General features: G+C 43.9%; 1 protein-coding gene across 1 annotated transcript in view; it reads right to left on the bottom strand.

Annotated features, from left to right (window-relative positions):
• LOC147706462 (uncharacterized) overlaps window positions 1-24,320 on the bottom strand; it is a 265,480-nt gene that overhangs the window by 186,032 nt on the left and 55,128 nt on the right. The window contains exons 5-9 of the mRNA XM_086932975.1: window positions 19,183-19,277; window positions 16,657-16,822; window positions 5,678-5,784; window positions 2,303-2,542; window positions 1,773-1,878 (exon numbers count right to left, since the gene is read on the bottom strand). Coding sequence (XP_086789101.1) covers window positions 1,773-1,878; window positions 2,303-2,542; window positions 5,678-5,784; window positions 16,657-16,822; window positions 19,183-19,277 — 714 coding nt within the window. The remainder of the gene's footprint in view (window positions 1-1,772; window positions 1,879-2,302; window positions 2,543-5,677; window positions 5,785-16,656; window positions 16,823-19,182; window positions 19,278-24,320) is intronic.

The following is a 24,320-nucleotide window of genomic DNA, read 5'->3' on the forward strand; positions in this document are numbered from 1 at the left end:
GGCTGAACGAGGAGATTACATTAAACCATCGGATATTGAAGGATTGCATTGCCCTAGATAGAGCGGACAGAATCCCTTGGCTGTCCTATGTTAGAGCAGCATGTGGGAGGTTGGGGCGTCCTGAATTATATCTATCAACACAGGGCATTAGGAAAGAGGACGTAGGGTGGATCAAGCTAAATTTTCGCAACCTGGGAGGCGGAGAGGGAGGAGATTGAACTTAGAAAACCTTTAGTGAGATCTATCTATGGCCTAACCACCACCCTAGAGGCTGAACCGTATTAGAAGTATGTCACCAAGCCCTACCATCGCTTTCTCCTGGTAAGATTTCGGTTCAACCTCATCCACCTCACGCTAGGCTTCTACCCCAAATGGGGGAAACGAGAAGATTCAGCACCATGTACATGTGACAGCTTTTCCCCACAGGACACGCTCCACCTAGTGATGTTCTGTGAACACTACTTGGTGGCTCGTAAACATTTTTTATACCCAATCCTGAGGGAACTTGGTTTTGTCCAGGTGCGACCTGCCCTCTTACACTTGCAAATGCTTGGTTCTGTTCGGGTCACCTATAGTGTAGCCGTTTTTTTGGTGGTAGCAGCCCGTCTGAACAAAAGGAGACTATTGCATTTGTGATTGTCATATTAGATCAAAAGGGGGTTATGGTCCTTAAATATTTATACCCAACAGTGTACCTTGTATGGACTTAAATTGCCATTGACCTAAGGCTTTTTTGGATATTGGACATTTGGTTTTATATTGTATAATTGTATAATTTTTAACAAACTTTTTAATGCATTTCAGGTGTACGTTTTATGAATTGAACTGTAGTAACTAAATATGTACAAAATCTTTTTTAACATACGTTTGTAATAAGCAGAGGATAAAGTTTTCTATCGCTTTCTATGGTTTTAATTAACCGAAATAAAGAACTTTGACTTTGACTGTTTAAGGAGACCAAATGAAATCTGAGGAAGGTACTGGGAAAGACACTGATGACCTCACTGCAATAAATAACAGTGGGAACTTGACAACTCCTAAACCAAAAAGAGAGGTAAGAGAGAGGAAGCAGTGATGTGAATTATTCAGCGCTTACAAAACATTCCAAAGGTTGGGTATGAATAAACCATTTGTAATCAACAAAAGCCCTAGGCTTGAAAGCAGCTTGCAGCTGGAGACCAAGGTTTTAAGATCCTCTAAGGCAGGAGCAGGCCCACGCTACGCCAGCACCATATAAACCAATTCCCACAAAGGGTCGGCATAGGAAGAACATTTAGACTCTACCAGAAGGTACCATGAAGATTATGCTCAAATTCCAGCAAAATGACTAGAGGTCCCATTCAGGTGCTTTACAGGCTACTAGAACGGCAATGGCACCAATGTTGCTAGTCCCCAAAGAACTTTTAACACCCCCCCCCCCAAAAAAAAACTAAACACCACCCCCTTTCCCCAGGGTAATGTTCACTGGTATTAAGTGTGTGAAAGCAATAGGAGAGTCTTCCAGAACTTACGAGATCTTACCAGCGAAAGAATACAGGTTGATCTCAAACGGACAGGACAGACTAGGCTCTTCCTTCTTTTAATCCAAGCAAATTGGTAATACGACAATATGGTTTTAAGCCACCAAAAGGAACTTATGCCTACATGTGAACACCCCCGCCCCCAGCCCCAAAAGATTATGCATTTTCTTTTTTAGTAATGTGTATGGCAACAGCAGAAAGGATCTGCGCGGAGGGAAATATGCACCTCCGATCCTACGTTTCAGAACGCACCAGCATGTCCAGGGTGTCCAGAGTGTCTGTCAGCAGTCTTGTTGCCTCCTCCTTCTCTGCATTTTGTGTCTGTAGCTGAGAGAGTGAAGCGGACAGCAGTGCAACCCTTGGGAAGAAGACAGAATGTTAGATGCTTAGCACGGCCAAATAGGTTGTACTCTAGCCTTAGGAAGTCACCAGTCTTCATTCATGGTTTTGAACAAATTGCACCACTCCTAAAACCAGGTCAGTAGCTGCCTGTCATTAGACCTGACTGGAGTTTTCTCTCGCGTCTCCTACTATACAGCTGTCTTTCAGATCTATAACTTAACCCAAAGCAATTTTGTCCCCCTTTTTCCCATTTCAACTTTTCTATGCAGCAGTCTACTGCAGGGCAGCAAAAGTTGGCTGTTCAACCAACCCACACACGTCTTCCTTCCATTTCATCAGGCAGTGTACTCCCTTCAACCCTAATCTTGCCCTCCTTCTCTTTCTGCACACGTGGTGGCCTATGTTTGCTGATATTTGTACGAATAGGCTCCATTGCTCACCGGTCTTCAAGCGCTGCCTTGTCAGCCTCCCCTTTGAGCTGTAGTTGCTCAACTTCCTGGGTCTTACTCCGCAGCTTTTGCAGTAGTTCAGTGATCTGGTTGTCTTTAGCCTCGCTCTTTGAGATGGAGGTACTATAAGAGTCTTGGAAACTTGCGTGACTTTCATTACTCAGGCGTAAGCAGGTGGTGAAGAGAACTCCAGAAAAGCGGGCAAAGTCCACTTTCACCTCTGAAAGGTCCCTAAGAAAATTTAAATAATCAGCATTATTGCAGGGAAAGAAGCATTCAGCACGCAGAGCATTTCACACCCTTAAAAGCAAAGAGAATTACCCTGTTACTACTAAAACTGTAGCACTACAGGCTCATCCCACTGTTTCTATCAAATTTGACTCACACAATGGCTCTCTCTAAGCTGGACCATCTTATTACCTCACCATGCCAAGCCAAGCTCATCTGTCCACTTCCACCAAGCAAGCTTCGCCCAATATGCAAACCAAGCTGGACTCGTTCTCTTCATTCATAATGCTTCCACAATATTTGCCTCCAACAAGCTGGAATCATTCCATTGCACTAACCAAGCAGGGCTTATCCCACTGCACCCACCACGACTGGCTCATCTAACTGCATCCATTAAGTCTTGCTTGTCCTTTTGTGTCCACCAAGCTTTGACCGTCCAACTGTATCCACCAAGATGGCTCATTCTACCGTGGCCACCAAGCACGGCATGTACTACCGTGTCCACCTTTGTTGGCTTGTAGTGCTGCATCTACCAAGCCAGCTTCATTCAAGTTTTGCAAATAGAATCATATTTCACAAACGTCCACCTCCAAAACTACTATTAAAGGGAGCCAGGGGAGCATTTACAACAGTGCACTTTTTCCCATTTTCACATATTTTAGGTGTTGCTGTTAAAGCGCAGTTTTGAAGGTATTTTACTACTTTATGCCGTAAAACGGAATCACAGCATGATAAACGTATACCTTGTAAAATTAACATACGTATGGTGCTAACTAGGTGGTCATAAATGCATAAAATCTTTTGGCAACTTACTAAACATTGTTAATCATTTTTCCTCCCAAAAATACTAAATAAGGGGGCAATACCCAGCAACACCAGTAATCTCACTACAGGGTGTACAAAGAGCTTTATGAAGACCTCAATCCTATTCCAGTACAATCCCATCAAGGCACTTTATCCAAACCATCAACACAAAATCAGGCTTAATGGTATACACTGCAAGGAATTCAGGTGCCGCCATCAATCTTTGGTCACTCTAAGCAGTTGTCTATTCTGATATTTCTAACAGTAAGCATGCACTACACCCTCAATGACCCGCCACTGATCAACCCACCACTGACACAAAGCCAGGCTAATCCCGCCAAGCTGTCCCTAACCATTTTTACCCACCACACTGCTGCAAACTGAGCTCAGTCAACCATACGGGAAATGTCCCTTAGGATGAAGCCCCAATCATGCTGTGCATTCAACGCGCTGGCAACAGAACAAAAGCGTCTTTAGCACACATTTGTTCTGCACGCAAGTGGTCACAACGACTTGTATTAGGGGGGCGCATTGGTGGAATGGTTTTGGAATTAGTGTCCAACACCTTCCTTGCTGTTGCGCAGACTGGAGTTGGAATAGTAAATTAAACTATTCCAAATTCCAGCACCCCCTAAGGCAAGTCGCTAAAACCACTTGTGTGCAGAATCATTTTACTGACGGCGCTCCCAAGGCATGCGTGATAAAGGCATGTGGAATACCCTCATACATTCCACCATACTCAGAAGATAAAACCCAGAGAGGGACCAAAGGTTTTCTACCTACTAGCACCAGTGCAGAAACAGCAAAAGTAAGTGATATTAAACACCTCTTCCACTTAATATTCCAGGTTCTCATACAAAACACGTGTTCTAGATGTGGTCAGAAGGGGAATGCTGCATGCACCATAGCAACATTTGAAGAGGCAATCCATTTGTCAATGAGCATAGTAACTCAATATCAGCCATCAAGCAAGCCTCTTTCAAATGTCCTGCCAGATCAATCCAAAAACGGGATGCCAATCCTGTTGTGCTGAACCAAAGATAAGGGTTATCTTTCCTTTTTGCAAAACCATGCTTTCCTCACTACTAGCCAGAAAGCATTTGTGATCATAACCCTTTCTATAACAGAAGTGTATCAATAGTGCCGCCACCAAGACAGGCCACTAAACTGGACCCATCCTATCACTATACCTCCATATCTGTTAGGAGTCAGTGTCTGATAGGAGTCAAAGGTCTTGTTTCTTAAACTTTTCAAGATCATCCTCATGTGCCACATGGTTCTAAAGGTGCCAGTCCTACAATTCACTGTGAACCCATGATGTTCTAGATCACACTCATGTGCGACCGTTTTCTTCTCTCTGCAGACTATTGGCACCCTTTAAAAGAATGTCCCAAACCCAGGCACACTATTCTCCCACCGTGCTATGGCAAGACCACACTGACCAGGGGTTGAGACTAATGAACTTAAACAAAATGATTTAGTTTGTGTGTCTACAGAGGGCATTTACGATGAAAGGAAAAAGCCTTCACAGCTCCCAATCACACAACTTGACACCAAAAGGTTAAACTGGCAACTTAGCAAATGGAGTGTGGGACAAAGTGACAAAAAGTACTCCAATTTCGGAGGACGTGATAGATACAACGGCTACTTGATCTCTATGGTGGTGTACATCAATCCCTCAGTCCCTTGCATTCCTCTGTTTTTCTTTGGAAGAGTGGGATGCATACATGAAGGGTTTGCAGCTAAGGAAAAGTACTACTTTATGGACTCTTCCTGAGAAAGGCCCTCCTGCTCTTTTTGTGGAACCTCAAAAGCAGACACAAACAAACCCTTCCTACTATGTTTCTTCTGAAACTTAATTCATTCAAGCATCTCAGCAGCAAGCAAGTTTCTTCACATCATTATTTAATCAAGTATATTTCATCCCCCCGCACCGTTACCACTATTTCCAGCTGCACTCTACGACAATGTTAGGAAACCAGGTTTTCCGACAGATATAATCTTGGCTACCAAAAACCATTTGCGATGCAAAGCCAAGCACACACCACTAAGGGAACCACATCAGATCGATTCAGCAATGTTCTTCTCAACTGATAACAAGCTTGGTTTTAAACACCACTGCCAAAAAGCAGAGATTTGCTATGTCTGTTTCTAAACCATGGTTTTTAGTAACTTTGACTGTTGATGTCAAGGGGGTATCTTGATTGCTGGCCATAGGTATTGTTCCCCACTACAGCTCGTGTGTTTTGCTTGTGCGTCCTTGTCACTCTGTCCCTCTGTACACCTTCAAACGGCTTTCACTTTCCTGCCACACAGACAAGCTCTCTAACTCACCTCTCTGTACCAGACTTCACCTCCAGGAAATGACGGCGGAATGTTACAACCTGCTTCCAAAGTTCAAGTAGACGGTTCCTCTCACCCCCAAAGTAGCAATCAAAGAACTGGAACACAAAATCGAAGTAGAAAAAATTAAATATGCTATAACTCTCTTGAAGCACGTACATGGTACACAGACTGTAGAACTAGCTAGTGATAGACGAGATGGGCACAAAATCTGTGAGAGCTCATAGAAAGACCATTGAATGGCAAGCTTCTCTCTCTTTCAAACCCCCTTTCTTTCTACCCTTGTTGTACTCTGCATTTCTCCTTATTTACTTAAGTGGTATCAGACTGCCCCTCAAGCGTTAACAGGAATTTCTAATACAAGAAATAGCAAAGGTTTGGGAGCAAGGAGAAACAATGGAGCATTCTTAAAAAAATTAAAATAAACAAGCATTAGCATTGCCAACAGGTCTCGCCTTTGGGACCTTAGAAGTATTTAATTATGTAGCACAATATCATTGGTGCAACATCAACTGTTGCATGGCTAAACACTTATAATTTCCCAAAGGCGAGACCTATTGATTATGCCAATGCTTGTTGTTATTATGATCATTTTGCTCTATGGTGTCGACACCACATCAGATTTTGGCGGAAATTCCTGGACTCTAGTTTCAATTACTTCCAGTGCCGAAAAAGCTGTACTACAAAGCCACTATAGTGTAACGTTTGAACTGTAGCACAGTTTCAATACCCAGTAAAAAGTACATTCTGTTATAAATACCATTAATCCAGAGCACGGTACAATAAACCCCTCTTTTAAAAAAAATATCTTAAGGCAAGCTGTTTTGAAACAAGCATTGGAAATGCAATAGGTCTCGCATTAGAAAAGTTGGAGCTATTGGTCTTGTAAATGACAAATATTTTATTTATTTGTTGGTTTTTAAAATAGCTAAATTGATAGCTTTGTCATTTACAACGCCAATAGTTATAACTTTCGCGAATGTGACACCTATAGCATTTGGAATGCAACATGTTTTGTATTTACGTGACATAGATGGCAGCTCTGGTCGTTAGGCCACATCTCTAGAGAGCAGGAGAGTGCAGCAGGTGTGAGAGGGTGAGTGGGTGTGTGAGGGTGAGTGAGGGTGAGGGTGTGTGAGGGTGAGGGTGTGGGTGTGTGAGGGTGAGTGAGGGTGTTTGAGGGTGTGTGAGGGTGAGTGAGGGTGTGTGAGGTGGTGAGGGTGAGGGTCAGGGGGTGTGAGGGTGAGGGTGAGAGGGTGACAGAGTGTGTGTGAGGGTGAGGGGATGAGAGTAAGGGTGTGTGAGGGAGAGGGGGTGATGGTGAGAGGGTGCGAGGGTGAGGGTGGGTGAGGGTGTGTGAGGGTGAGGGGGTGTGAGGCTGGGTGAGAGGGTTGTGAGGGGTGTGAGGGTGAGTGAGGGTGTGTGAGGATGAGGGGGTGAGGATGTGAAGGCGCGTTTGGCAGTGTATGTTTTAACGCTCGGAATATCATAATTAAACGTACGTAGCGTCACCAGAACTCATTTTGTTTAAAAAAAAAAAACAGAATAGGAGAAAAACACTGCTAGAAGCCTAGGTTTGGGGATTTGTAATTTAGGCAGCGTCTGACTGCGAGCCAACCTAAACGGATCCTCCAAACAGGTAGAGTTTTGGGGTAAACAAGCAAGTGTTTTTTGTGGGTACGCACCTGTATGTTATCCATGTACATTTGAATTGGGAAGGGAAGTGCAAAGCCAATAGCGAACAATAATTAAACAAGCATTGGAAATGCAATAGGTCTCGCAGTAGTAAAGTTTGAGCTATAGGTATTATTTATTTTTTTGTTTTTTATTTATGTGTTGTTTTTTGTAAATAGCTAAATTAATAGCTTTCTTCTTTACAAAGCCAATAGTTATAATTTTTGTAAATGTGACACCTCTAGCATTTGTAAAGCAACATGTTTTGTATTAACAGGACTTATATGTGACTTATATGTATTGATATAAAAAAAATTCAATGGCTTTAAAAAAAAATTAATAATTAATACGTAAATAAAATGGATTTTGTTTTATATTGCCAATAGCTTAAAGTTTATTAAATATATTTAGTGAAGATGCTGTGGTTGCGCTGAGTGAGGGTGAGTGAGGGTGAGGGTGAGTGAGGGTGAGCGAGGGGTTGAGGGTGAGTGAGGGTGAGGGGTTGAGGGTGAGTGAGGGTGGGTGAGGGGTTGAGAGTGAGTGAGGGTGGGCGAGGGTGGGCGAGGGTGGGCGAGGGTGAGTGAGGGTGAGTGAGGGTGAGTGAGGGCGAGTGAGGGCGAGTGAGGGCGAGTGAGGGCGAGTGAGGGCGAGTGAGGGCGAGTGAGGGCGAGTGAGGGCGAGTGAGGGCGAGTGAGGGCGAGTGAGGGTGAGTGAGGGTGAGGGGTTGAGGGTGAGTGAGGGTGAGGGTGAGGGGTTGAGGGTGAGGGGTTGAGGGTGAGTGAGGGTGAGGGTGAGTGAGGGATTGAGGGTGAGGGGTTGAGGGTGAGTGAGGGTGAGGGTGAGGGGTTGAGGGTGAGTGAGGGTGAGGGTAAGTGAGGATGAGGTGTTGAGGGTGGGTGAGGGTGAATGAGGGTGAGGGTGAGTGAGGGTGAGGGTGAGTGTGAGTGAGGGTGAGTGAGGGCGAGGGGTTGAGGGTGAGTGAGGGTGAGGGGTTGAGGGTGAGTGAGGGTGAGGGTGAGTGAGGGTGAGGGGTTGAGGGCGAGTGAGGGTGAGGGGTTGAGGGTGGGTGAGGGTGAGGGGTTGAGGGTGGGTGAGGGTGAGGGGTTGAGGGTGAGTGAGGATGAGTGAGAGTGAGGGGTTGAGGGTGAGGGGTTGAGGGTGAGTGAGGGTGAGGGTGAGGGGTTGAGGGTGAGTGAGGGTGAGGGGTTGAGGGTGAGTGAGGGTGAGGGGTTGAGGGTGAGTGAGGGTGAGGGTGAGGGGTTGAGGGTGAGTGAGGGTGAGGGTGAGGGGTTGAGGGTGAGTGAGGGTGAGGGGTTGAGGGTGAGTGAGGGTGAGAGGGTGCGGGTGAGTGAGGGTGGGGGGTTGAGGGTGAGTGAGGGTGAGGGGTTGAGGGTGAGTGAGGGTGAGGGGTTGAGGGTGAGTGAGGTTGAGTGACGGTGAGGGTGAGGGGTTGAGGGTGAGTGAGGGTGAGGGTGAGTGGGGGTGAGGGGTTGAGGGTGGGTGAGGGGTTGAGGGTGAGTGAGGGGTTGAGGGTGAGTGAGGATGAGTGAGGGTGAGTGAGGGGTTGAGGGTGAGGGGTTGAGGGTGAGTGAGGGTGAGGGGTTGAGGGTGAGTGAGGGTGAGGGGTTGAGGGTGAGTGAGGGTGAGGGTGAGGGGTTGAGGGTGAGGGGTTGAGGGTGAGTGAGGGTGAGGGTGAGGGGTTGAGGGTGAGTGAGGGTGAGGGGTTGAGGGTGAGTGAGGGTGAGTGAGGGTGGGTGAGGGTGAGGGGTTGAGGGGGAGGGGTTGAGGGGGAGGGGTTGAGGGTGAGGGGTTGAGGGTGAGTGAGGGGTTGAGGGTGAGTGAGGGTGAGGGGTTGAGGGTGAGTGAGGGTGAGGGGTTGAGGGTGAGTGAGGGTGAGGGGTTGAGGGTGAGTGAGGATGAGTGAGAGTGAGGGTGAGTGAGGGGTTGAGGGTGAGGGGTTGAGGGAGAGTGAGGGTGAGGGGTTGAGGGTGAGTGAGGGTGAGGGTGAGTGAGGGTGAGGGTGAGTGAGGGTGAGGGTGAGTGAGGGTGAGGGTGAGTGAGGGTGAGGGGTTGAGGGTGAGTGAGGGTGAGGGTGAGTGAGGGTGAGGGTGAGTGAGGGTGAGGGAGGGTGAGGGTGAGTGAGGGTGAGTGAGGGTCAGTGAGGGTGAGGGGTTGAGGGTGAGTGAGGGTGAGTGAGGGTGAGGGTGAGGGGTTGAGGGTGAGTGAGGGTGAGGGGTTGAGGGTGAGTGAGGGTGAGGGGTTGAGGGTGAGTGAGAGTGAGAGTGAGGGTGAGGGTGAGTGAGGGTGAGGGGTGGCCAACATCGCTATCCTCGTTAAACCAGTTGGCTCATCAGTGTTTGTCAACAGTGCACCTTGTTGAGTAAGCAGGTACAGTTGATTTATAGGAACAATACCAAGACTACAACTCCCAGAACCTACTGGGGCGTCAGATGAAAGCCTAGGACGAGAAACGTGACGTCCCACAGACATGCAGCGAAGGTGGCACGTTAGAGACAGTTAACCACGGAACATTCCTTGTTTCCACCGCATTAAGCATCCAGAAACCGCAGCTTATCCCGAGGGAGCATTCGACCTGCTGACTGGTGCAGCATTTGTGTGAGGACAGCTTTCCGTTCCCAGTCCATGGTGTGTACATGAAAGGAGAGAGGGGTGTTCCTGTCTACATTCCAATTACAGACCAGTTCTTTGAATCATCCACGACATAAATACACAAGAGTTAAAGTTTTTAACTGTAACGTTGCCCAAGCAGTTTAGTATCAAGCTATTTTCATGTATTCAATGTTGTGAATGGTCTCTCTCAGCATACTGCTTCTTATGCCTGCAAGACTAAACTCCAGCACTTGTTAACTGAAAGACGACATGGTCGCTGTTATAGATTAAGAATACGGGCGCACGCTGCAGCCCCCTTTGAATGTGCTTTCATTGCAGTTTAAAAATGGACGTGCGCCCGTGTTAATTTGAAAGTCTGATTTTACGGAGGTCTGCATGTAATTTAAAAAATAAGCACAACAAGAGAAAGGCGTGTTCTGAAAGAAAACAAGAGAAACACCGAGCACGGCGTCAGTGTTGGCATTGCTGGGGGGTAGGGGGTAAGTGGTGATTTAAAAAAAATGCGACACGGCGGGCAGGGGAGGGGGCGGAGCGGGGAGAGGGAACAGACGGAGGGAAGGCCAGATAAGGGGAGGGGGGTTAAAAACTATTTAACACAATGTTTTACATAACGACTACCGTGGTAGGATCTGTACAAAACGGCTGTCGTTTTCATAATATTCCAAAGAAGCTTCATCTTAAAAACCACACATATTTAAGGTTACATTTGTATACAAAAGCTCGGAGTGCAAGGCTCTCATGGTACTGGAGTACGACAGGCATGATTCAGAATTCTTAGGCACTCATAAATACAAATCGAACCTATACAAAATTAAAAATAAGCATAGGATGTTGCTCTTTGATTTGTAACTAGTTATCCTTCCCCGTTACACGATTTCAAAGTAGCCCCCAGGCAACGTGCTCCATAGAAAGCAACAACAACGTAAACTTTCATTTCTCGTAGAGGAAATAAAAATGCAGACAGAAGAATAAAATAGTAGATAACAAAATACTTTAAATGTTTTAATGGTCAAAAGGCGCTTTAAATCGTTAGCGCTTTCAGCAATCATGTGTGGCTACGTAGCACATGAGATGTCTCCTCCCCTTTCTCCCTCCCTTCTCAAAGTTCCTTTAAAAAAAAAAAAGTTTGCCATAAAATGTATCCTCTTCCCCGTGAGGTGGCCCCTTCTCTTCCCTTCCAATGTGCCTCTCCCACATTCTCAGACAGTTTTTTATTAAAATTTGCAGACAAAAGAAAAACAAAAATGGCAGCCTGAGCTTATTTTTGAAACGGGGCACAGCGACGAGACGCCATATTCTGCAGATCTGCACAAAAAGGACGAGTGAAATCCAAAAAGCGGGAGGGGAGGCAACAGAGCACATCTGCAACACGGGAAAATGTATAGAATTGTACAAAACAAAATACGATAAATAACACAGATGACACTACGCGGCGCGATTCATTTGCAAAAAAATATATAGAATAACAAAAGATTTTGCAGAAGTTCCGTAGAAAGAGATCGACGCCGGTTCGATAATGCCACAGCTCTGTGCTAACAAAAATGCGGGAAAAATAAGCATTTAAATCATTGGCAAATTCTACGGAAATTGATTGCAAATGGGAGCAGCTCTGCTTGCAAATCCTCCCTCCGTCGCCCAGGCTGCTGGACTGAAATTGCAGCAGCTAGAAGTGAGGAAGAAAAAAACAAGCAGCAGAGCACGGCGTCAGTGTTGGCATTGCTGGGGGGTAGGGGGGAAGTGGGGATTTAAAAAAAAAATGCGACACGGCGGGGAGGGGAGGGGGCGGAGCGGGGAGAGGGAACAGACGGAGGGAAGGCAGATAAGGGGAGGGGGGAGGAGAAATGCGACACGGCGGGCAGGGGAGGGGGCGGAGCGGGGAGAGGGAACAGACGAAGGGACGGCAGATAAGGGGAGGGGGGAGGAGAAATGCGACACGGCGGGAGGGGGCGGAGCGGGGGCCTGGAGTGCGGCTGAGGGAACTGACGTGCACGCGCTTTTAAGCTCAATGCGCATGCGCATTGAGCTTAAAAGTCACGGGCACTGCAAGGAATCGCCACGATTCCTTGCAAGTTGGACAAAGAGTGGATAAGCCCCCATAGTCTCGCTTGCTCGATGCGCATGCGCATCGGCAGGCGAGACCTAAAAAGAGTGTTGAGATTAAATCTCTGGAGAGCAACATGGTGAACAAGTGAAAACTAAATGCCAGTGGTGGCCACAGGGTGGCAGTGTTTAAATATAAAGACGGTCTCCGAGAGCGATTTCACGCCCCTATGATCTTGATGAAAGCGAGGTAATGAGGAAGAAATAACGGAGGACGCCAGGGTGAACAGCAAGAGGTAAGTGTTACTTGACAATGTGAGTGGCCACAACACTTTAATCTTTAGAAGAAAACAAAATTCGCAACACAGGCAGAGTGACAAATCATAGACGCGCTCGTGAGAAGATACAATATCTCTGGCGGTGGCACAGAGCGCAGGCTGTAAAGAACAATGCAGGAGAATGGCACGGGCAAATGTGCAGTAAAACGTAGCGCGAGCTCTAAGATGAGCTGTGAAGGGCTCGCGGTGTTAAACAATAATGGAGAGCGTGGCAGATGGCAGGCACGAGCACTAATGAAGCAGTTTGAGGCATACGCGCGAGCGCAACGGACAGCTTGCTGTAAATATAACAAGACGGAGGGAAGGCAGATAAGGGGAGGGGGGAGGAGAAATGCGACACGGCGGGCAGGGGAGGGGGCGAGGGGGGAGGAGAAATGCGACGTGCACAAGACGGAGGGAAGGCAGATAAGGGGAGGGGGGAGGAGAAATGCGACACGGCGGGCAGGGGAGGGGGCGAGGGGGAGGAGAAATGCGACGTGCGGATGAGGGAACTGATGTGCACGCGCTTTTAAGCTCAATGCGCATGCGCATTGAGCTTAAAAGTCACGGGCACTGCAAGGAATCGCCACGATTCCTTGCAAGTTAGTTAAAGAGTGGTTAAGCCCCCATAGTCTCGCAAGCTCGATGCGCATGCGCATCGACAGGCGAGACCTAAAAAGCTAGCACGTACACTCTATATTTTGCAGAAAAATATTTGTGAGATAAAACTGCGGATCACCAAATAAAATGGTTTCCCTATCTGAGCTGACTCTACCAGGGACCAGGTTTCCACGAGTGACTGTTTTGGTGGGCAATATGTACACAAAGTGTTGCAGCAGTGCCAATGTGTCTTCTATCATTATAACTGCTAGCCTCAATTTATATTTTTTACTCAACAGCCAACTTTTTGTGACACTTCTTTTTTCCTAGCAAACTTTGAATATTTCTGTGATATGGCCTTGCATCTCCATTTTTATTTTTTTCATGACGTTTTTGAACTCTTCTGAACAGCCTCACAAAACAATCTATGAGTGCCATTGTTACCCGTTTTCCTGAATTTTTTCATTTCAACAGATACATTAATTAATCTAATCTCTGCTTCAGAGGCCATAACCTACTGGTGTATCTGGCTACAGCTCCTATAGTTAGAGAAAGATTAAAAGAGTTCACGAGATCACCAATGTATCCATCCATGGTAATACTGAAGCCATAACAGCACATAAATGCTTATTTAAGGTTTCCACTAAGAAATATTTTTAAACAGGCAAAATTGTACAGAACCCTATCGTACCAAGTGCAATTCTTTGAAAAGGCGATGTTAGAGGCTAAGTGACTGCGGATTCCTCTCAAGATAATTATTCCAGTGACCAACAGAGGCCTTACAAAAGTAGGAAGCATTTAGCACTGGAGGAGAACGAAAGGCAATTTACCCGCCAGAGAATCACTACAAAGCAAAAAGCAACACGCGCCCCAGATTATGGAAATTGCAGAAAGGAAGCATGCAGAAATCACTCCAGCATTAACAAAGACTTCCAGCAAAGACACAGCGTGAAAGGCCGGTTGTGCGGCCTTTGTTTATTTTAAGAGACCATATATTATAGCTACTGTACACTGAGGGAGAGGAAGAGAGACAAGCGCTCGCCATTCCCGCTGCGTGGATGCAATTGTCTGGTAAACATTACCGAGCAACGAGTCCGCAAGTGCAAAATCTAGTCCCTGAAAACATGCTCGTAAAACGCGGCTCAGTAAAGCGGACGTGGGACATCTAAAGAAAAATAGCATTGCGTATACATGATGTACGTGAAGCGGGTGCCCTAGCAAGAAATTTAAATAAATACAAAGTACGTGAAGCGGGCGCCCTAGCAAGTAATTTAAAAATCAAGTAGTCCCTAAACAAAACTAACAGAGCCAAACAGCGCAATAAAACAGTATTTGGTCGATGCTGCTTCCGATAAAAACGGAAGTGATGCATCGGATCAACAGCCAACAGAAACAAAGATAACAACAGAAATGCCAGAATTAGACAAATCACAAAGGGCTGGAGAAATTCATCGGACTTTGAGCCAACATACAGATTACTATGTCTCGCTGAGACAGCGCATGCGCTGCCAAGCAGAGACCTAAAAAAGCATTGTTCAATATAGAGGCTGAGAAAAGTACCATATTCTAAAGTTCCCTCTTGTTCCACTTGCACAAGTGGCATTACCAGAGTGTGAACATTTATACGATAAGCATCCTGAATCAACCTTCAATATCAGTTGTCTGCTACATGAAATATTATTTCACACAAATGCAGTGAATAGAATTAATCAGGTAACCTTGTTGTAGCATGAGCCATTGGAAGAGTGTCTGCGGTTTTCATTGAGAAGGCAGAATTTCAGAGAGCACCTACATTGGTTGAAGCAGTTGGTTAGTTTCATGGATACATGCGTTTCATATCACAGGTGAAGCCCCAGACAAGATCAAAGTGGAATATCTTTTCTTGACAAATAAGATTTGAAGTCAATAACTTGCTTTGCTCCTAACCAAGTGAAAGCCCCTGGAGATCAGGATTTTATTTGAAAATATTATTAGATATTTAGGTGTAGTGCCTCCTAAGAAGAGCATGCTATTTTGAAGATGCCCCTTGCCGCAATCAGGAGTCATTTTAAAGAGAAGAGGACACGTTCATGACAGGATGAAACTAAACATGATAGAGTACTAAGAACAGCTTTCTGTGGCATCTGGTTCTTTAGATAGACCTGTGAGAACAGCAATTCACAAGAGGTTGAGGCAATGTTCAACCGCACCCAACCTTACCATGGGAATTTTGGGGGGGGTTCTACTAAAGGTGAACAGAACCTAAAGTTCAACCCCTTTTTCAACTTTCAGTGGAAAAGATTTCCAACACAAAACGATTACAATGGTTCAGCACCCTTTTCAAGACAGTATTATGATTCAACACAAACTCATGATATTTTATGCAGAACTCCAATAATTCCTATTTTACAATAGACGTTTTGTATTTTGAAGAACATTCTTTATTCATGTTCATATTCTTTTTTTTCCGTCTCGGCGTATGTCACACTCGGACTCCAGAAATGTCATGAGAAACATACCAGTGAGTTATGACAACATTGTCTGTGCTAAATACAAGGTGGCCCCCATTGAAAAGGTATGTGCACCACTGGATCTAATGGATCAGTTCTTTCATTAAAATTGACGAAACATTCATGAGTATTGTCTCAAATAAGAACAGTTTTGAAAACAGAGTCCTTAAGAAGTCCATCAGGACGAATCGCGTTGGCTTCTGTGGTTTTAAACTTTAAAAAAGATATGAACATGAATAAAGAATTTTCTTCTAAACACATCTATTGGAGAATATGAATTATTGAAGTTATATGGGAAATATCATGAGAAATAATACGGTCTTGAAAAGGGTGATCAACAATTGCACTACACCTGTGAGAAGTATATTCCACTACTTTAAGTCTCTGATTACAAGCAAGTACATTTCAGTTTTTAAGTACTCAGTTTGGATGAAAGGGTTTATTACAGCTAAGAAGCAAATGGGAAAGTTACCCCAATGCCAGGTGAATGTAGAATTAATCGGCAGTGAGAATAACAGCAGGCAACCACGCGATAAGGTGCAGTGCACGAAACCTAAATGGGCATCACAACGGTAATAGGAGTGTTGGAATTGAGAGGAGAGACAGACATTGTCGCAAAGGTTCAAATTGATTCAGTGCAACTAGAAAAATATGATTGATGTATACAAGTGCTAGGGGAACTATGGGTGGGGGGCTAACATGAGTTGTTTTGGGATCCAGTTTAAAACCACAAAAACTGCAAAGCTTATAATGTTATGTGAATGTGAATGTACAGCCAAAATTATAATGCTATTAACAATGATCACCTTGTTGTACACGTTGAACTGAATATTGCAGACAAATAAAAAATATTTAAAAAAAGAAAAAAGGTTTCTTTGTGTAGTATGAAGCCTAAGCAAATTCAGTTCTAAGTTTATTTTGTCTTAGGTGACTATACATGCTTGGATTTTGGTTACGCAAGGAGATAAGATTGAGGGTGTAAGTTTGAGGCAACACTGATGTTTCACTTAAACGTATCCGAGCACAGACAATAATATCTTCACAATTTTCTTAGTAGGGATACAAGGAGTTCATCATAACTGTCAAATAGTAAGGTTGCCAATATTTAACCTTGGGGGACCTCTCAAACTACAGGGACAGGTTTAGAAAGTGGTTTGGCAATATCTGAACACATTGAAACATGTTTGAGAATTAGAATTCAAACCACTGTAGTGCTCACAACTCGCTCTTTCTGCCATTCACTCTCTCTCCGCTTCAGTTCCTCTAATGCTCGCGTCCAGTCGGCAGTCAGCTTGTGCATATCCTCTGCCAGAGCGTTGTTCGTCTCCTTGGCTCTGTCTAGGTGGTCTCTGAGGAGAGTGTTTACCTCTGCAAGGCTCTCACATCTGAATGGGAAAGTCAGAAAAAAGATATGTGGGCAATGTACATTATCAAAAAATTGAAAATCTAAATTAACTGGAGGTTAATTAATTAATGCATTTTGTATCAAGGCTGGTGTCATAAGGACTGGGTGAGAGAAAATCTATTTTATGTTTTATTTCAGCTTGATATATAAACATAATAAGGCATTTTCCTAGTTGAAGGGAATTGTGAAGTCTCTCTGCCCGAGCCTGCAGCAACTTTGCCGACCAAAGGTTTCCATTGAGAAGCACAGATGTCTTCTTGGCACCCTGCACCCAGCCTCCCCAGTGCCAGTGCAGCTCCTGTGCTGGTTGTTTGGCCCTGCACTGCTGACCTTAACCCAGAAGCTTTGCTCCCACCGCAAAGTGGCCTGCTCATAAGCAGTCCCTAACTGGATGCCCCCTTAGCCCCATTGGCGAACGTTGGGCTGCTGCATTCTGCCACCCCTGTGCTGCTCGTGGTGCAACTCACTGCCTATCTAGACCTTGGGGAACCTTGGTCCTATGTCCCTAAGCTCCCAGTGGTAAGACGTTTACTTGCAAAACTTATAACCCTTTGTTCCCATAGGAACCCACGTTATGATATTTTGGGCCTAAAATGTTTTAAGTGTTGAACTGTGTTTTGTATGGGAAAACAGAAACTATATCTCTAAGCCAAGAAAAGTCTTACTTACCTTTTATGGGGAGATCCTTAGGTATGATAACTAGGTATACCACCCCCAGTACTCAAAGTAATCTAAAAGTAACAAAAAAGTATTCTAAAAGTAATTATTGTTTAATGCAAACTGCTTTCTGAATTAATACCAATCTGTAACTGTTGAAAAATTCAATCAGAACTGCATTTCGTTGTGAAATCCTGCATTCAAGTATTTTTTACCTACCAGAACCAAGTCCTGCCAGGTCCTAAAAAATAAAATGCAAGTATACCTTTTTTTATACTTACCCGATTGGGGTGGATTCAGTCTGAGTGTGTGCATCAGTCTCGATTTTAGGTGAATACAATAAATGCTTAACACACCCTATGGATAAGCCTAACTGCTTGCCCACACTCATCACACCTGGGTATACAAGGAGCCTTCATATATGTGTTTGTAACTGAGCACAGCCACAAAAAGAGATACGACTGCTTTTTGTCCCAAGCAGTGAATGTCACTAATATCGGTTTACCCAAAGTCAATTTCTTTTATTAGAGTTGTCCTTGGGAAATGACTGTGTGGTCCTTTGCTTGTGAGGTTGAACTTGACATTTTTTCTGGAGACAATTAGTCACCTAGCACATGATGGATTGCTTTGGCCAAATTGCTGTTACTGTGATGCTACATGTGCAGGCAGGTCAGAACATCGGAGTAAGACTTATTTGTACGAACGTTAGCCTTTCCTTTGCAAGTTGCCACCCTAATCCACTTGCAAACGTTCAAATTGGAATCAGGGAAAACTTAAATAACTGGAAGTTAAATAGGGTTATCTCAGAAATTACATTTAGATTACACTAGTAAAGAAGTCTTGCTAATAATTAGGTAGCAAGACTACCTCCTCTAATAAGTAGCAAGATTAACTCAGACTAGTTCATTTGCTCAGCTGAAAATCTTTCAGGCCTTTCATTGGCAGTTTTAGATATTTTTTCTTAAATACAACTTCACCATTTTGTTTTAAACATCTATTTGAATAATATTAATTACTGTAATAAATATGCCTATTTAAATAATAGTCATTTCTGCACCTTTAAATTCACCCTCTTACAGACACCGCTCATCTGTTGTGCTTTTAATAGAAAAGCAGATATATGCTGTATCCTCTGGAACAATTTAAATTGCGAATAGCATCTTGGTAGAGTAACCAACCAGCAAAGTAAGTCCTAACACTTATTACTGGGACACCAAGTGAAGATCGGGGATCTTTTGTAGTGCAGGGAGAACATGGTGCGATTACAGGGAAACATTTACTGTAGTTTTCAAGAAAGACTAGAAAAATCCAGTTGCCAATAACTCGCAGTGGTTAGTAGTTACATGAACACTATCAGGAAGTATCCCTGGTAGTTATGACTGCTGCTCTTTACAGATCATGGGCGATCTTCCATGACACCCTGCAAACCACTGTGGCATAATAACTATGCGCTCCTCTACCAGAATCACTATGGACAAACACCTAGATGGCATCACTAGCGGAATGCGCATGAAAGACTTCATCCTGGGTGGCAGAGGTCATCACATACAAGCCCTCCAAATTCTGTCAAATAGCACACATTCAAAACTGGCCCCATTCAATTTGCACACCAATTGTATTGTACAGTTCTTTTCTAGCTACCCACTTGCTTGCTTTCCCTGGAAGGGTTGGGCCTACTCTCACCTTTGTTGTTCCTCCTCCAGTTGAATGAGCAACTTCTCCATGTTGTGTCGCCCTTCATCCTCCTTGCGTAGGTCCACATCCTGTTCCCTTGAGTGCTATTGGAGGAAATGAAAAGGTGATTCGCAGAGTTCCTAACCCAACTCTTTTGTATGGATTGATTTTCTCAATCAGGACAGTTGTGACAAACATGGTTGCACACTGATGCACACTTCCAAACACCATGGTAAAGAGAGAAATCGAAAAGTCAAAAGGTAAACATTAGATATCAAACAGTGCTTGTTGATTTGGAGAACACATGGAGAAACAAGGGTATGTTAGGCTGCTGCTTACCTAGGGCCAAACAAGATGGTTCCAGTTAGTGAACACTTCGTGAGAGATTCCAGTTAGTGAACACTACACGACAGGCAACCAGTTATGTTACATGAATAGCGCAGTCCTCATCAACATTCTATGCAATACCTGAACCAGATCAAAAACATGCCTTCCTCATCGTCTAAAGGGGGTATGGGGAAAATGTGAAAACGGGTTGCATGAACCATGAACAAGAGACGGGGGGAGGAGGAGGAGAGCCAGTAGGGGGAGTGGTATTTATGCAGATGTTTGAAAAAGAGCAGTAGAGGAAAGCACAAGCTTAAAATGGCTGAGTACTTCTATAGGTACAACAATATCCAAATCGGAGTATATCCTACAGAACATTTATGAAGTACTTTTATGGCTGTGGCTGTTCTTTGCTTGTCACTTGGTATAGGCCCAACTGCACACTTCTTTGGCTATAGCAGTCTTTTGTGCCGCTTGTGCAGTTTCGCTTGCATGGCCGATTGACCTACCCGTGTGCATAGTCAACCTTTTAGTACATTCTCCCAAAAACGTGTCCATTATTACAAGTAGATCTTGGCGTCTGTGCCCTTGCAGGTGAAACAGCACTGGCTCAGTCAGCCCACAATAGTATAAAACTATACCACAGACATTAAACTAGATCACATGGACATGTGCATGATGTCCAGAATTTGAATTGATTCTTTTGCCATTAGTTTGCAAGGCGTTTAGGTTGCCATGTGCTGTCCTATACATTGGTTTCCTACTCCTTTAATGAGTTTCTAAATATTCCACGGGAACTGGGATATGTAGGCTATTCAGAAGGACACCTAACTCAATAACAACCACCAACTACCCAAGAAAAAAGAAACTTCATTGTGGGGAACAGCTAACCCATCTGCAAGGATATGCTTGCCATGGGCCATCATCCTATAGACTCAAAAAGCCACAATTAAAAACATGCCTTGTTTTACTTGCCTGTTGCTTAACACTTCAACTCAAAGGGCAACAGAAAGACTTAAATAATGCCACACTTAGCAGCATCAAATATGTAAAATTATTTTTTGCTAGCCCCTTTTTAAGTTAAAATGAAAAAAACACTAGGTTTCACTCAGTCATTAATGAGTTGAAACCGTACCCCAAGGATTCCTAACACAAACTGGAACAATAAACTTCACCAAGACAAAATCACATCCCCTTCCCTTCATATATTTCTACATTCCTAATATGTAGTTTAAACAAAAGGAAAACACAAATAACAAAATACAATAATCAAATGCTAAAAGTTTGATAGAGAGAAGATGGTAATCTCTCAACTTACACTCCTCTTAAACTAGAGGTACCATGTTTCCCAATAGAACAAAACAAAGTATTCATCTCACGTAATCAGGACAATAAGATGATAGTCTCCGTTCTTTCACAATACTTGTCATTTTCCACAACTTCACTTCTCACGTCACTCCTTACACACTTAGAAGAAGCACGATTCACATCATACAATTCCTCAGCTCCCATCAACATCACTCTAGAGCACCCCTCACTCTCTCTTTCACATAACCGCCTCTCTAGTACAGAGCCACCTTCCTGAAATTCCACCTTTCACCAATTTCAAGAACAGAGAACTTACCAATATCTTTGATCCTAAAGGGGCCATAAAATATTGACGATCCACTACGTATATGCCCTGACTTGAATTTTACCCAGTCTTCTACGGTGAACCTACTAGTCATCCTTCCCTCCACAGAATCAGAATGCCTTCCATCAGAACAAACCCAATCCTTCAACCAAGCAAGAACTAATTTAGTCCCTGTCGCACGTTCATGCATTTCTTGGAATAGACAGTTCTGTGTGACTCTATTCACAGTGGTGCGATATGCCCACACCATATTAGACACCATTTTCATAACTTCACATACATGGATTGGCTCATGCCATCTGAAAAGTCCATTCAACTAATCTATAAGCTTGCTCAACTACATCCTGTCCTTGGGGCCTGTACAGTGAGGTACGATTATGCCCAACTCCAAAACACTTCAAAAATCTTGACATCTCACTTGAAGTGAGTTGGGTGCTATTATCAGTGACAAGAACAGAAGGCATTCTCTTCTAAGCAAACACAGCTTCCAAAGCACATATGGTTCTCCTGGTCGTTAGCTCATTCAAAACTTCACAACCAACTGTCTAGAATTTACACCCACCCAGGCCCGGACTGGCTGTGGAGGGCACCGGGCAATTCCCCAGTAGGCCGCATGGTTGGGGGCCGGTTTTGGGCCCCTGGGGCCGTTTTTGTTACAGGGCCGTTATGCTGAAAAAACGGCCCTGTAACAAAAACGGCCGAAAACCGGCCCTGTCACAGAGCGCGGTCGCACCTCTCCCCCCTCCCCTCTCCTCCGGAGGGGGTCGGGGGGCCGGCCGAGCACTTTGCCAGGGCCGGTTCTGGTTCCCAGTCCGGCCCTGCACCCACCATTACCAAAGCAAATTTCATCTCATGTCTCATGCTGCCACAACAACCATGGATCCTCAATATGACCTGCCACCTATCTGTTACCAACTTTCAACCTCTTCTCACTCTCTTTACAGACACTACACTGTTCAACCCACACGCTAACTTGGTTTTCCAGACCAGTCCACCAAATTTCCCTCTCAAATCTTTTTTTTCATTCAGAATTGTTCCAAGTGGCCCCATGGGATATAGTAAACAATTTGAATCTCAGCCCAACAGGAGGTACAAAACGTTCATCCCGTAAAACCACATTCTGTCCACAATCAGAAAATACATCTAAAAGCTTGACAAAAGGTCTCACTGACAAGGAAGTTATATTTTCCCTCGGAGAACCAGCTTGGATAATTTTCATGACTTCTTTCAAGGGAAGGTTAGAATCCATTTCCAGTTCTCACTCTTGACATGCAAAAGCACCTATGACACAATTGACCACATCTTGCATAGGTGCAACACCCCCTTCATTCTCACAGGTGCTCCCCTCAGGTCCATCCAGTGACTCTCAATCTAAAGGCAAACATGATAAGCAATCAGCTTTAGAATTTCTACAACCCTGAATAAACTCTGGAGTATAGAGATACTCTTGTAGCCTGGCAGCCAACCTGGCTACCCTTGCTTACCCTTTGCCATCGCCACCAGGCAAAAAGATTCTCATTATAGTTTTACGGCCCATTCACAAAATGAATGAAGAGTATGACTGAAAATATTCTGCTCGCCATGCTAAAGCTTCCCGTTCAATGAGAGAATAATTCCTTTCAGACAGAGAGAGGGAACAAGATGCAACTGCTACTCTTCTGTCCTTTGTTTAATGAATCTGCGACTGCACTGCCCCAATAGCCGTAGCACTGGCATCTACTGTGAGAATGGACTTTGGTTTAGTATCGAATAGCACCAAAATGCCTGGATCACAAATTTCATCATTTCGAAAACACTTTTGTTGTTCCTCTTTCCACAAAAACTTGCTCCATTTCTTAACAATTTCCCTAATATCTCTGTTTTATCAGAAAATCTTCCACGAACTGAGCAAGTTTAATGGCATCCAAAAGGCTATGTTTAGCTTTTATACCCTCCGCTGGATTGGTATACCCCAAACACACTCTGTGCCACCAAAAATGCACATTTCTCTTGACTCAAGATTACACCAACACACCCCACTTATGCAAAACTCGTCTCAGCACCAAATTGTGTAATTTAAGTGTTTCACCAAACACTAAAATGTCTCCCTTGAAAAGAAAATATTCTCCATACCCTGAAAGAGCTCAGCCATCATTCTCTGGAATACACAAGCAGCTGAGGCCAAGACGAAAGGTATATGAGAAACAAAAACTTCTTTCTATTGTGATAAATGCAGTTAGTGACTTGAACTCTTCATGTAAACGGATTTGATGATATGCACTTTTCAAAACTATTTTCCCACAATATCTCCCACCTTTCAAAGATAACACCAATTCATTAATATTTGGCAGAGGAAATGTATTGACTACAATATTTTGGATTAAAGACCTATGGTCCACATAAACCCTTAACTGGCCATTTGCATTATGTGTGATAACAAAAGGTGACATCCATACAGACGCTTCTACAGGCTCAATGATATCACCCTCCAGCATGTAATTTAAAAAAAAATTGCGCTTTATACGTAACAGCATTGTGTTGAAGTACAATTTTATGTACATTCCTTTAAAGGCATCCAAGTTTCTCATTAAACACATTTTTGCACCCCTTAAAATATCATTCACACTCAAAACTTCCACAACCATTACCCGATTGGGTGCTCAGAAATGTATCATAATATTCAAATTAAATTGATACATCCAACCTAATACAGGCAGGCCTTGAAAAATCTATTCGCCCAGTCACTATCGCAAGTCAGATTTTATCAGGTCAAGCTATATTTAGGACCTACTCACTAGTTATGGTGAGTTGATAAAGAACAGGTGCAATAAGATGCCTTTAAATCTTTTTTTTTATCTTGTCACATTTATTCAGTGTTCAGCGACGGAGGTCGGAAGTTAGTTTACAATTACTTTTCATTCTCGACTGAAAAGTTCCAGGATTTTTTAAAGAGAACCGTCTGACTTGCTGTACGCAATGTCAAATAAAAGGCTGTGGAGTATCAGTTTTTCTTAACACACGTTTAAAAAGCTAATAAATAAACCGTACAAACATTTCAAAATATATGTTAGTCGCTGAAAAAGCCCATTTTTTGATCTTATGTGTGACAAAAAATATATTTTAATAGGATTCTAAACAAATCAGAACACTTTACTTGGTGATGTGCAAATGATAAATATGTTTTCTGAAACCCAATTTTCACAGATTG

This window comes from Lissotriton vulgaris, chromosome 7 (assembly GCF_964263255.1).
Source record: "Lissotriton vulgaris chromosome 7, aLisVul1.2, whole genome shotgun sequence".
Taxonomy (NCBI): domain Eukaryota; kingdom Metazoa; phylum Chordata; class Amphibia; order Caudata; family Salamandridae; genus Lissotriton; species Lissotriton vulgaris.